This window comes from Pangasianodon hypophthalmus, chromosome 22 (genome assembly GCF_027358585.1).
Source record: "Pangasianodon hypophthalmus isolate fPanHyp1 chromosome 22, fPanHyp1.pri, whole genome shotgun sequence".
NCBI classification, from domain to species: domain Eukaryota; kingdom Metazoa; phylum Chordata; class Actinopteri; order Siluriformes; family Pangasiidae; genus Pangasianodon; species Pangasianodon hypophthalmus.
In genome coordinates this window covers 9,395,775-9,410,138 of record NC_069731.1, presented here as the reverse complement: position 1 = coordinate 9,410,138, position 14,364 = coordinate 9,395,775, and the positions used below count along the sequence as shown (strand labels likewise).

Genomic DNA, 14,364 nt, shown 5'->3' with positions numbered 1-14,364 from the left:
GTGGATGGGGGCAGAGTCATGGAAGAGACCAATCCCACCAGGAGGGAAATGTTTCATCATAGGATATCATTGTAGCTAGTACACAAAGTTTCCAGAGACAGGCAAAGTGTAGGAAGTGAAACTATTTAAGTGTTCCCAATTATTCCCAGGACCTTCAGTTTCCCTTCATATATTACCTTATCTACTTCATATAGCGCACACAAACACACACGCACAGTGTGTACTCACTAAATAATCAGGGAAGCCACAAACAAAGGACTCCATGCATAAGGAAATCAGAGATACATTTTTCCTTCATTCTTTTCCCTCTAACTTGCAGCATTCTTGGGTTTGGAATACGTACATATGAGTATGTACTTTAAAAAAAAAAAATCATAGTTTGTACATTATGGCTCAGAAGAAAGACTTTTCTTTTAACTGAAATCAGCAGCTGTGGAACATGCGTACCCAGGGGTCCTGCTTGCAGGAATCAATTTGAAATTTAAATCGCTGTGAAATGGTGTTTGTCATTAGCAATCAAATATTTGAACCAGTGGAACACTCCAGTCCTTTGTTAGAAAGAGTAACTGCTCTCAAAGCAAAAGCTTGCACAAAGGTGAGGAAAAGAGGAAGAGCTTTCATTGCCAACAGCAAAGAAACAGACAGACCTGGAGAAGAAGCAATAAGACAAGATTGGAGAAGAAGAAAGTAACTTGTTTTTCTGTATATATTTGAGGGGTGTAACATTGTCAACACAGCAGTGACACAGACATGGCATTTTAGTATGTGTGGCACTGGTATGTGTGAATATTAAGTGCTGCGGCAATGCTGAGATCTTTAAGCATGTTCAAGCGGGCCACTTTATTAGACATAGTTACCTTGTTAGTGCATTAGTTAAGGTAAAGACTATAGCGTTCATTGTCTCCATGCAGAGAGTGTTAACTGACTTCTAATCCTTCATCCATTGCCATTTTCTGACTGGATACTTTTTGGGTAGTTGACTGTTTCTCATCACAGCAGTGACTCCGAGATGTTTCAAAATGAGCAATGTTATTGTGGCTCATACACCCATATGAGCAGCATACACATCACCATGTCTATGTAGAAATATCCAACACACAAATACTATTTGTTCAGTGGAGGTTCTCTGGTGGGCTTTTGACAAAATGCGCATAGCAACAGAAGGACATTAGCCATTAATAACATACATAGGTAAAGTATTAATAATTGTGGGTAAAAGGTAAGATGCCCCTCACTGAGTATATGCGTGTGTGGCCATTGTATCTAAAAGTCAATTACAAAGGACAGAAAATCAATCATAACACAAGAGTAATTTTTTGGCCATGTCAAAACGTCAAGAAATATTCAGAAAGAAAGAAAAACAGCATTAACCATGAAGTATAACACAGATGTCGAAAAAATGTAAAATAAAAAAATCAGGAAAATTAAATTGAATTCAAATTAGGGAGGGTGATATAGTAGAATTTTGTTTGATTGCATATAAATGAAAGTGCAAGAATAGTTACAAACACTAACGCCACAGCTAACCCTACCTTAACCTTTTTAAATTCTCTGACAAACTAAGTGTGAATTTTTTTTGTGAGTTATATTTGCATAGCTCCTACCTTTTTTACTCTTACAGTGATTATTTAGTGGCACAATAAGCAAACTACTGATAGCATGAAGTAAATATACAATGATATTATTTCCTTAGCAGATAGAATGGCAAGCAAACATATGGTGTGGGAACATGGTATGATTTTAAGTCTTCTTTAATGTAGATAAATTTTAAAAAACTATATATCATCTTCATCATCATCACCATCATCATCGGTTTTTGGTTTGTTTGCTGGGAGTTTCTTGCCTGCATCAGCGTTTAAATTATACTGTTTCTTTCTTTTTCATCAATAATTTGCGCTATCATTTTCATCTGTTGTATTTTTCACTCTGCATTCTGCCTTATTTTCATTTTTTTGAAGAACGCTTTTTTTTTTTTCCTAAAGTCAGCTAGCGGAGACCATTCACACCGGATCCGTGTGAAATAATATCAACTAATCTTCGACGAAGGTACGTTAAACAACATGGCAAACATTCAGCTTGTTTAGTGTGTTGAGTGTAGGATGTTTAGTAATTCTTCCTTTGTCATTAGTAATAGCTTTATTTGTGCTAAATGTATATTAGTTAGCTCTCTGACGGAGAAGACTGCAGCTTGTGCATCCAGACTCTAGACAGGGTTAGTGAGAGTGAGAGCAGCGTAGTTTCTGTAGGGGAATGTCTGGATGCCTTAGACAGAGATAGCAATCCCCAAACTTTAGAGCCCTCACAGCGGGGCGAATGGGTGACAACTCGGGGGCATAATCGCAAAGCCAAAGCTAACGCTAAGGCTCACCCATGGGAGCACCACTCCTCTCCACTTCACGTGTCTAATAGGTTTGCTGTCCTCAGTACAGCACCTGCTGAGAAACCTGAAAGAGCTCTGGTTATAGGAGACTCTATCTTAAGGCATGAAATTAGCTAGGCCTTTAGGGGCACCAGCAGCACTAGTTAGGTGTATACCGGGAGCCAGGGCGCCAGACATAGCAGGTAATCTTAGGGTCTTAGGCAAGCTGAGGTTTTCAAAGATAGTTTTTCACATAGGAGCTAATGATATATGCCTTCGTCAGTCAGAGGTTAGCAATTAGCAAAGGCGATGTCCGATGGTGCGCCAAAAACAATGTGGGCTTATAGATAATTGGAGTAGGTTTGAGGGCAAGGCTGGCCTGTTAGGGCAGGACGGTGTCATCCCACTCGGGAAGGTGCTGCTCTCATTTCTTGCAGCATAGCTCATAGTCTCAGAACAGGCCTAGTTAATCGGTTACAATCCAGAGTCAAGGCCAGGGAGCAGACAAGCAGGCTAAACCGACCATCTGCTAGCTGCACCAAGTTGTCACTCACGTTCCACTATATTGAGACTGTGTCTGTTCACTGAGCTAAACAAAAGTGTAGAAATTTCATACTACTAACATTCGGATTAAATATAGAAAATATAGTCATATTTCCACATTCTGAAGCTATCTCAGATCATTATCTCATCTCATTTAAAATGTGTCTTAATCATAATTTATGCATGCAACCATGTCAAACGTACATTCAAGTCAACTACTGCACAGAGTTTTATCCATAATCTCCCAGAGTTACCAACCATTACTGGATCACCATCTGATCCTGAAGAACTTGATCAGGCAACTGAATGCTTATAGTCAACGTTCCACTACATGCTAGATAAGGTAGCTCCACTTAAAAAAACAGAGAGAAAAAACTAGCACTCTGGTATAATGACCGCACTTGCACCTTAAAACAGACTTGAAAATTAGAACATAAGTGGCGTCAAACTAAATTAGTAGTATTTCAAACAGCATGGAATATTGCAGCCAAATTAACTAGGAATAAGAGCACAACAGAAACATTCACAAAATCATTATATAACAGTGATGATTTCATGAATTTTTTCAATGGCAAAATTGAAAAGATCAGGCAAAAAATCCAGACTATTAATGTGTAAAGGATATTAGACACTGAATGCTAATTAACTTCCTTCTACTTAATTCTGACAAGACAGAAGTACTTGCACATGCACATGGACCACATGCAGCTAGAAGTTATCTTCCTGATTACATAGTAACTCTGGATGGCCTTTCTTTTTCATCATGTGCAGCAATAAAGGACCTTGGTGTGATTATTGACTCCAGTCTTTCATTTGAAGCTCATGTAGATAATATTACTAGGATGGCCTTATTTCATCTCAGAAATATTGCTAAGATAACAAATATAATGTCACTACACAATGCAGAAAAATTAGCTCATGCTTTTGTTACTTCTAAGTTATTGTTATTATTGTCGGATTATTGTAATGCCTTACTGTCTGGATGTTCCAATAGCATAAACAAGCTCCAGTTAGTCCAGAATGCACCAGCAAGAGTCCTTATTAGAACCAGAAGATATGACCACATCACCACCTATCTTATCCACACTGCACCGGCTCCCAATCAAATTTCGCATTGATTATAAAATACTTGACCTACAAAGCACTGAATGGTCTCGTGCCGCAGTATCTGAGAGGACTTTTGGTCTTTTATGATCCATCACACCTACTTCAGTCAAAAGGTGCAGGCTATTTGTTGGTACCTCAAATAGGGAAGGCTACAGTAGGGGGTAGAGCTTTCTCTTACAAAGCCCCACAGTTATGTAACAGCCTTCCAATTAGTGTTCGGGACTCAGACACGGTCTCAGTCTAGGCTGAAAATGTATTTGTTTAGTCAAGCCTTTTGCGAATAATTTTTTCTTAGGTAAAGCAGCAGACCTGGAGGGTTCCCAGTCATAGAGTGTTGTGGTGAACTGGGAAGTTTGGGTGCTGTTGCCCCCCCACCCTCATGCGTTTACTCAGGTTTGTTGACGTCATGTCTGTGTTACCTTCTGGCTCTCCCTTTTAGTTATGCTGTCATAGCTAGTCTTGCCAGAGTCCCTGCTTACACTCTGCATGCAAAGTACATTGTCCTTAACCATTACGAGACAAAAAGCATACCTAACAATCTCACCCTCTCTCTCTCCCTCTCCCTCTCTCTTTCTCTCTCTCTCTCTCTTTTGAGCTACACATGCTACTCCTGAGATACCAGTGATTCTGATCCCTTCTGTTCTCCAGACCTGCCTGATCCATCTTGATGCCCTACTACTGGTTGGAGTTCTCATCGATTGGAGATCGCTTGATGCTGCTGGTGGTGGCCCCACATGGATTGCCTGAAGATCATTGAGATTGCTGGGGATGGTGCCGCTTGGGGACCGTGGAGATGGCTTTGGACTGCGGTTCATTTGGGCAGTTGTACTGTAATGGCTTGGGACTGCGGTTGCCGCGAGCAGTTTTGCACTCAGGTCTCCATCAGTGGATGGTGGATAGATTCAACAAAACAGACTCATGTGGAAACTTTAATCAATTTCCTGGTTGCACAATTACACTATTTGTCCATGTAGTACACACTTATGGAAGGGATTTATTTATAATTGCACTATCTGTTGTCACCCAGATGAGGATGGGTTCCCTTTTGAGTCTGGTTCCTCTCAATGTTTATTCCTCATATCCTCTCAGGGAGTTTTTCCTTGCCACTGTTGCCTCTGGCTTGCTCATTAGGGATAAATTCATACTTTTATAATTTATATCCTGAATGTATTTATTTCTGACAATGTCCATTGTTAAAAGCGATATACAAATAAAATTGAATTGAAAAAAAATTGAATTGAATCATCATCACAGGGCCCATGAGATACAGAAATTCTGTTAACATCTAAAGTGAGGACAAGCCATGTTGATAGTGGTGGGACCAGTAGAGTATTAATGATGAACAAAATGCAAAAATGCTGGTGTATTTGCAATGCAAAGGTCATTTTACTTTATTAAGTGAGTCTGTAAGGTGAAATATGTTTGGAACGTTAGCCTGATGAACAATGGTTTAACTCCTTAAGAATCTCCTCTAATCCTCTATACAGTAGCACAGGAGCTAAAAGCTGCAATAGCAATAAGGATGTAATGACTGCAGAGGGGACCACAGTTCCTGATCACTTCATACTTGTCCCACACACATACACACACACACACACACATACACACAAACACACTCTCCAATCCAGCTGCAACTTCGAGCCATAATGACTTGCCATAAAGAGAATCATCATCAGAATCATCATCAAAATGACAGGTTATTAAGATCCAATATTAAGCGATGGGCTTTAATAATGATAGGTTATCTATAAAACCTTTACAACCTGGTTCAGTGCAAGAGCAGGTCTCCATCTCTCAGACACATGTTAATAAGCCCACAACCTTTAATTAAGCTGTATGTATAAGTAGGCTCCCATTAAGGCCTGATTTGTGGGCCAGTTCATTTCATCAAAGCCCTGGCCAGCAGACACATACTCAATACAAATCAAGGCAGCTGGAATATTATCCTGCCTAATGGGTTCCCAATATTGATATTTTATCACTGGCTCCTGATAAGTGACTTTTAGGATTCTAATTTCTCACAATGTGGAGGCAGCACTGAGGATGTAACAACCAGCATTTATTTCACAATGGAATGCTTTTTTTTTAAAATGATTATAATGTCTACATCAGACTGTGTATGCAGGTTTAGCTTTTTGGTGTCTCTAGGCTTCCTGGGTTTTCAGTTACAAGGGAACTAAATGTTTAAATGTAGTAGAGATCTGGGTGTCTACTAAAAACAATATTTATCATATCTTTTTGGTGTTAAAAAGACGAAGAAAACATAATTATGATGTGTCTGTCATAGTTTTACTACTACTACTACTACAGTCACTATTCTCACAACTGACATGGATTAAACTATATATACACTGATCAGCCATAACATTAAAACCACAGACAGGTGAAGTGAATAATATTGACCATCTCATTACAGTGGCACCTGTCAAGGGGTAGGATATATTCGGCAGCAAGTGAACAGTCACTTCTTGAAGTCGATGTGTTGGAAGCATGAAAAATGGGCAAGAGTAAGGATCTGAGTGACTGTGTCACGGGCCAAATTGTGATGGCTAGATGACTGTGGCTAGACTGTGTGTGTGTGTAAATGGGAGAATACCAACTTAACAACCAAAAAAATTATCATCAGAAGTTTTATTATTATTATTATTATTATTATTATTATTATTATTATTACATAATTTCATATCAATACTAAAACACACCAGAGTTGATTTTATTCATTTTGGTTTGAATAATTTCTTTTAGAGTTTTGTTTCTATAAATAATGGATTTGTTTATTTATTTGATCAGGATGGAAATTTGGCTTACCAATATGAATATATACAGCTTTAATTAAATTTGACTTCAGCTTTATCTGACCTATTTAGTACTGAATGGATTTATATATATATATATAACTGTAGTCTGCTGTATATTTTCCTTTTATTGGCTCACTGGCGCAACAACTCCATAAATTAAGGCAAGTTTCATGCAAATCAAATATAATATATAAGGTTATGTTGGGGCATATCTTATATTAGTGGGCAAGAGCTTGTTTCTACACATTTGAATCTAATTCATAAACGGCACTCAAATCAGAGCTCATTTTATGTCCTGCAACTTACTGTGTGTTCAAATCGGTGCCTGTTTTTACACAACTTGATAAATAAGGGCAAATCCATCATTGCAACCCTTGAACATTAAGCTGATAATCAGGTTTAGGAGTAGAATATTGCTAAAGATGCTGTTGTGTCACCTGATTTTGTATTTGAGACTTTTCACATTTTTCACATGTAGGACTTTTCACTTAGATTCTCATGTGGCTTTAGCTCCTGTAAGCAACTTTAGCTTCAGTGATCCTTCACTGTTGTGTTGGGCTCACAGGCACTCCCACTGAGAGGTCCCACCCTGTTACAGCCTGAACACACACACACACACACACACACACACACACGTATGAAACATACACAAACACAAAGCAATGATAAACACGTGGGTTTAAAAATCTAACTCGCAGTTACATTTGAAAAAGACCAAACACTTACGCCATACAGGATTCTTGCTCTTCCTTTCTCTGAGTGCATGTGTTGAGCTCCTCATCCTCCTGTCGACTTCCTTCTGCCCTGTCTTCTGACACTGGACATTCTGATGAGCAGCTGCACCGTCCAAATCCCCAATGAGCTGAACACCATGGACAGGATCACAAAACCAAAAGATAAATTAGAAATGCATCTATTTCATATTTGAAGACATCCTTATCATGTGAACACTGAATGGAAGGGATTGCTTTCCTCTCCTGTCAATCAGAGACATCCTAGGCAACTGTGAGTGTGTATCAGGTCATGATGTTGAGGTTGAAATGATCAATCAAAAACAAAGCCACGTGTTACAATTCACAAAACACATCAATCTTACTGAAATAGCAGAGTGGAGATGTGGGTGCAGTTTAGTTGGACAAGACCTACAAATCAGTCTAGTGAAAGTTTGATACACTGACAAAACATAGATATTGATTGTATTCAAGGTGCTGCAAATAAGGATGTTAACATTTTTATGAGAGTTAGTTGGTATAAATATGCGGTGACACAAGGATTCTTTTATTCATCTTCATTCATTCATCAACATGTAGAAGATTATTGAATACACCTATGAAATGAGACGAATGGGTGCTGACCTTCATAAGTGAGGCAATGGTTATTAAAATAGGTACATGCCTGAAAATGCCCATAATCACTGTTAGAATATTTAGAGAGGCGAAAAATGCAGAAAATGGTAGCATTTTGAAATTACAACGTCCCCAAATCTACAATTACACACCATCTCCATGCAAATAAACTTTTTTTTTTTCTTTCAGATAAACATAGCACCTGAATTTAGACACTAGACACTACTGGAACTTGACTAGAGCCAGTTCTGTAGTCAGGTGAGAAAAAGTAACCTTATTTATGTTACTTATGGTGGAGGATCTTGTGAAATTGTGGAGCTTTTTTGCTCCAATAGCCCTATAAAAATGGTTAAATGATCACAAAATAAAGGTTCTGTCATGGCCTTCTCAGTCCTCTAACCTAAATCCATGGAAAGCCTGTGTTGAAGAGAAGAGTCCATAATTTGGAAATTAGAGAGATTGTTATTGTGGAGTGATCTCATCAAGCATTACAAAAGAACACTCAGTGTTCTGCACGAAGTACAACCTCCTTCCCACAAACACATTTTTCTTTCATTTTTCAACATTTTTTACCCCTCTTTATTAAGGGTGCCAATAATTCTGGAGATGACTGTATATCAGTAGTGAATTCGAAATCTGCTCTTCTGCACTGCACATATTTGAGAGGAGTTTATCTTATGCTATCTCTAAATATTTCTGTGATATATTAAAAGCATTTTTTGACCAGCACAAACGTGCAAGAAAATTGCACCATTCACAAACACGAGGTCTCCCTACACAAGAGATATGCCTTCCATCTTGCAATGCAACACATACACACACACATAGACACACACATACGCACTCATAGCCAAGGACATAATTTTCCAGAAAAGAAATTAAAAAAGAATAAAATAAAAAATAAGTTAACAAAAGGTGTGTGCTAAATAAATCACCTCTGTATTTTTTAAGTGATGCGTCAACCCCATAGCAAATGAAGCATAGTCTCCCCCTCGACAGCAGCAATCAAACACGTGCAGGAGTAATTATCAAAGCGGGCCAGGGAGGAGAGAGGATTGATGCAGCTTGTCAATTAAAGTAGCTGCAAGGTTCTTTCTTAAAGGTTGACTTTTTCATATTCTGAGAACTGATCTGCGTCAGTGTGGGGGTAAGAAGTGTTTCACATGGCTGCACACAAGGTGAGTCATGAACATGAGGCACAGATAAAGAGCAATTAATGGGAGATTTGATAGAGTAACAATCAGTGTGGACCACGCAATATGCCAGTGTTGCCTCTTTAGACTTTGTACAATACAGCTTTTACTTACAGTATTTGCATATTCAAGCAGAATTGAGTCAAATCACGCAGTATAGCTATGAGCCTGGCATGTATACATTGTGCTAGTGAATAGAAATCTTGCTCGTTAGCTTGCTCGTTTCAAACCTAGCCTAATTCTTTAAACCTGACCTATAGCGCTGATGTTGATTATTGTATGCCAGTAATTCAGCTCCACATATGTTTACTGGTGGTTGGCAGTCACACAAAAAACAGATAAACTCTTAAATGTTCCAACAAAACATGAAAGAAAAAGTGTCAGTGTTTAGCGCATGCTGAATGTTCAGTGTGGTTTTGTTTTTCATTTTCTCTTCTCACAAAGGCATTAATAATCTGTTTGGAGGTAATATTCAAGCTGTTGGAGCTTTAGTTGTGCATTTTTAATGGAAATTTTACAGAAGTGATGCCAGGCTTCACATATGCTCCACTAGACATATGGGCAGGAGAGACGACACAACACAGTGGGCCACAGCAACGTTTTCTTAGGCCACAGACACTTAAACAGTAGCCTGAGAGGAAAGACATGCGCAGACGCACATAAAGCCTCTGTCGTTCTACTGCAAAGCATAATGAATTCACACACGTTTATGTCCAGCGGCAACTTGTTTCTACAGATGAAGCTGCACCGAGCTCAATCAGGAGCTGAGTAGTTATGGTTGCACTCAGGTTTGAGCTGTTATAATGTGCAGTTTGGAGCCATTCAGAAGTTGGTAAACATCTGTTTAAATAATGGTTTGGTTTCATAAGCAATTTCTAACTTTGAGTTTAACATCATAGTGGTGTAATAAAGGTAGGCTGCAATTACTAAATGACTTTACATCAAATAAATGTTCCGTCCATATGGTGAGGAAATTTGTTTTCCACTGCACTGTGTTTAAAATCAGCCTTCCGAATACTATGATAAGTGAAATGAGATTTATCCAGACACTAATGTCTCAGGGTAAGAGGTTGAACACTTGCACCTGTATCATGCTAACTTTCACAGTAAATAACACCGTTATCAGAGATACATAAACCACCACCAAGACATAAAACCACCAGAACATAACTTCAAGTGTTTTTTGAGTGTTTGACCTTCTCTGATATATCCTCATGCCTCTTTGGTATATCTCTTTAGAGCTAGAAGATGGTTGAAGGAGGTGAAGACTGCCCAGTGGCATGCCTTCCATTCTTTACACAGTTGCAGGTGAAGTTCTCACACCTACTGCTCTGAATGAGCTACAGATTTCTCTGCTACATTACATCTCAGTCATAGCAGGAAAAACCCGAGTGTCCTGAAAGTAGTAGATCTCCTGGACTGAAATTAGGAGGCACTAATTTGAGCAGTCCATAGGAAAGAATGACCAATTCAGATGTGTATTTGTAACGTGAAGCTCTGTAGGACTTCCCTGTAACACCAGACCTGTTTTTTTCTTTTACTACACACTACACACTCCTTTGTATTCTATGCATTTGTGGAGCATCGCTGAGACTGATAGATATGCCGCGTGTTGGCATCGTTCTCATCTGTCAAAAGCAGACTTGTGATCCGCCATTAGCTGAGTGCAGTCCCTGGGAGCAAGCTGTTGACACACACACGGCATAAATCTGCTGCTTTTGACACGAAAGTTTTAAAATATTAATTTTGTTGGGCTGATCCAGGTTGTTCTTGGGGGGATGCGAGTTAATTCATATGCTTGCAGTTGTTACCAAGTGGAATCTGCAGAACATTTAATTAGACAGCAATCTGGCCAGCAGTCTGCTCAGTGCTGCTCGACTGGGTGCAGTAATGTGTAGCGTCGTGCAAAAACATACCAAGAATACAGGCACTGGGGAACGCATCACTGCTTTCCCCTTAGTTCCTAGCTAAAACCCAGAGAGCAGGAGTTAGAGCCTGGTCAGCAGGTGAAGAATACAATAATGCTTAGCACTTCTTTTAGCTCTCTTTGATCCGAGTGAAGCCACTGCCCCAGGCCAGATAGTCCTAGAGTATGTGTATGTATCTGTCTTGGTCTCTCTCTCTTTTTCTAGTGAAGATAAGAGGTAAAGAAAGCTTATTGTGCCCATTCTCACCAATGACCATTCATTACTCATTACTTTCTTTAATTCACACATTAAAAGGAGTGTGAAGACAAAGCTACCAAGATAGGGATTTCCAAAACATGAACATCCCTTTATAGCATTTTTTTGCTTCCCAAAACTACCACTATGCCTTGATAAATGGCCAAATAGATTAAGGAAGGCCTTACTGGTAGGTTAATCCATGGTTGGGATTGGAAAGTTATATATGAGCTTCTGAGAAAGAGGAAGCAAGAGTGTCTGAGAGAGAAACCCCACCTCTACGATGGCTCCACTAGGCTGCCTGAGGAAGTGTCTGTAGCGCTGACGCAGGCCGCTCAGGTACAGGGTGTAGATGGACACATGGGTGCTCGTCTCTCCCACTACAGTGGGTACAGCCCCAGGGGATACGCACCCTCCAGACTCCTCCTGGGTCCAGATGTAATCATACACTGCCACCTAGTGAGACAATCCCCCATCCCCCAACTCATTAGAAACTACTCAAAACACAGCAATGATCAAACAGCACAAGATTAACTAGTTGAAAAGATAGAGAGGAGAGCGAGAAGGTGGCAGGTGGAGAAAGAGGTCACCATCATCAACTCCTCCACCCAACAATGTTATGTCTACATATAGGTGCTTACGGGAAATCTGGCCCAGCTGAAAATTAAAGCCTAAGTAGTGAGTAAGTCTCTGTACTGCATGCATTCTGGTAGGTATGCACACAATCTAACAAAGGGAGGAGATGAGAAGGGTTTTAGTGCCACATACCTGCACAAATGCTCACTTTGACGCAATTACCTGCCTGTACCTTTGACAACAGTTCAGCACTTTTGAGATGAATCAAATCCCAAACCAGTTGACAGTAATCCTCTTTAATTTAACCACTCTTCTTCAGCTTTACTGATGATCCGAGCTCGCTGGGGCAGGAATGTAGGGGATCAAGTTGCCAGATTACTCAACCAATTCTGACCCTGGCACGGCACAAAGCACACCCACAGCCTCGAGAAAAGTTATTTTAATCCAAATACTTAACAGGATAAAAAAAGAAATACATGATATGATATTTGCTTATATTAATACTGATCTCAAACCTATGCATGTCATCTGCACACACAAGATTACGGAGGTCCAGGTAAAATGAGGACAAAAATTTACAGAATTGCTCAATATCAGATGTGATGAAGTCAGTTAAAAGGAAAGTCCAGCCAGAGTTTCCATATAGTATGGTCATGCTAGCTACTGGCCTGCTACCATTTATCATGGCTTGCTTCTGTTGGGTTTACATTCATTTCCATTTCTGACTGAACTATGCTTTTATCGTTTGGGCAGGTATCAGCTTGCACAGCTCTGATTTGGCTGTGAAGATTCCTGGTATGGTGTTTAGGTGCCATACAGCATGGAACATACCAGCATGCCAAGTGAGTAGCAAGTCATATAAGTCTTGGCATCAGTTTGACAAGATCACACTGTCTCTTGCCCATCTGAACTATCTTAGTAGCAACATAGTGTCACGTTTCACACGCATATACTAACCGTAAATACACAGACATTTACATAAAACAATACACCTGGCTAGCATATTAGTAGGTGACCTTTTTTATGCATAGGCAAGTTATTTAGTCAGAGATATAGTCCAAGCCCATTGCCCAGATAGTAAGGTCAGTTGGTCTGAGAAACCAGCAGAAGTGCACAGCTAGTTAGAGGTTAGGATGAAAACAGGAACTCCTCGGAGAGGGGGAACAGATTTAGGGGCATCTGTCTCAGTGATAGAGAAAGAAGCCAACAGGCTAGGACAGGCCTGAATTACTGCATGAATATTTCTGCCTGTTTTTTTCTCAAACTACACTTCTGCTTCCCTGTTCCATCCTCTCCCTCGTTCAATTTTCCCCTCTCTCTGTTACTTCACAAGGCTCTTTTCTACAGGCTCAATCAAGGTGAAATGCAGGATTTTTTTTTCAAGTTTATCAACTATAAGACTCAAGGTGACCCCTCAATTGGCCCAGTAATTATGACTCTGATAAACAACAACAACAAAAAAAAAAAGCAAGAGGAAAGTGTTGTTGGGGAAATGAGGGCAGGGTCAGGCTGAGACAGAACCTTAATTTCAAGTCAGTTTTTTGGCTACTTAAAGGTGTTGCCTACACAGGCTGCTGTGGCTAAAAGCACAAGAGTCATTATCGAATGCAATTAGACACTTCATAAGTACAGAAAGCCCTGGGAGAATGCTCACATTGTGCACTGTCAGAGGAGATTTTGAAAGGCATCAGAAAGAAATTACCTAGTAAATTAGAAACACTCCCCTTTCTCCATCGTTTACAACCTGAAGTGTCTTGTCTGTGTCAGGACCTGGTGTGGCATCTATTGCGTGCGTGGACTGTACTGTATTTTACTGTACACAGTTTCATATGAAACCATCCCACTTCCAAGGTTTTACATTACGCAATACCTGCTCAAGTCTCTGTAATCACGAGGAAATCTGGCAGTCTGTTGAGTCTGGGTCAATGCTAATCTGCATGTATAATTTTTGGGTAAAAATCCTGATATACATATATACATACATACATACATACATACATATATATTTCATGATATATCTTAAATGGTCCATTTTGATCAAGTTTTTCCAATCATAATTCATCCATTGAATCTTTTATTAAAAAATCTAATGAGGAGAGTAAGTAGGTGCTATCCTGGTGTGTGTATGTGTGTGTGTTTTTATGGGGTAGAGTGGTTTCTTTGCCATTGTCCCAGTGCTGGCACTAAGTGACTGATTTAGACTCAAAGCCTGGGTGTTCTCAGAGAGCCCATCTGTGGATTAAGCAGATAGCATTCAAGTGAGCTAACCTAATTCTAACC

General features: G+C 39.6%; 1 protein-coding gene across 2 annotated transcripts in view; it reads right to left on the bottom strand.

The window, feature by feature from the left end:
• Positions 1-3,869: 3,869 nt before the first annotated feature.
• The window catches only part of ofcc1 (orofacial cleft 1 candidate 1), an 87,500-nt gene continuing 77,005 nt past the window's right edge, over positions 3,870-14,364 (bottom strand). The window contains exons 19-21 of one of the 2 annotated variants that reach the window (XM_053228195.1): positions 11,785-11,964; positions 7,534-7,669; positions 3,870-7,406 (exon numbers count right to left, since the gene is read on the bottom strand). In XM_053228195.1, the coding sequence (XP_053084170.1) occupies positions 7,339-7,406; positions 7,534-7,669; positions 11,785-11,964 (384 nt within the window). In that variant the 3' untranslated portion in view covers positions 3,870-7,338. The remainder of the gene's footprint in view (positions 7,407-7,533; positions 7,670-11,784; positions 11,965-14,364) is intronic. The other variant, XM_053228196.1, reaches the window with a different exon arrangement.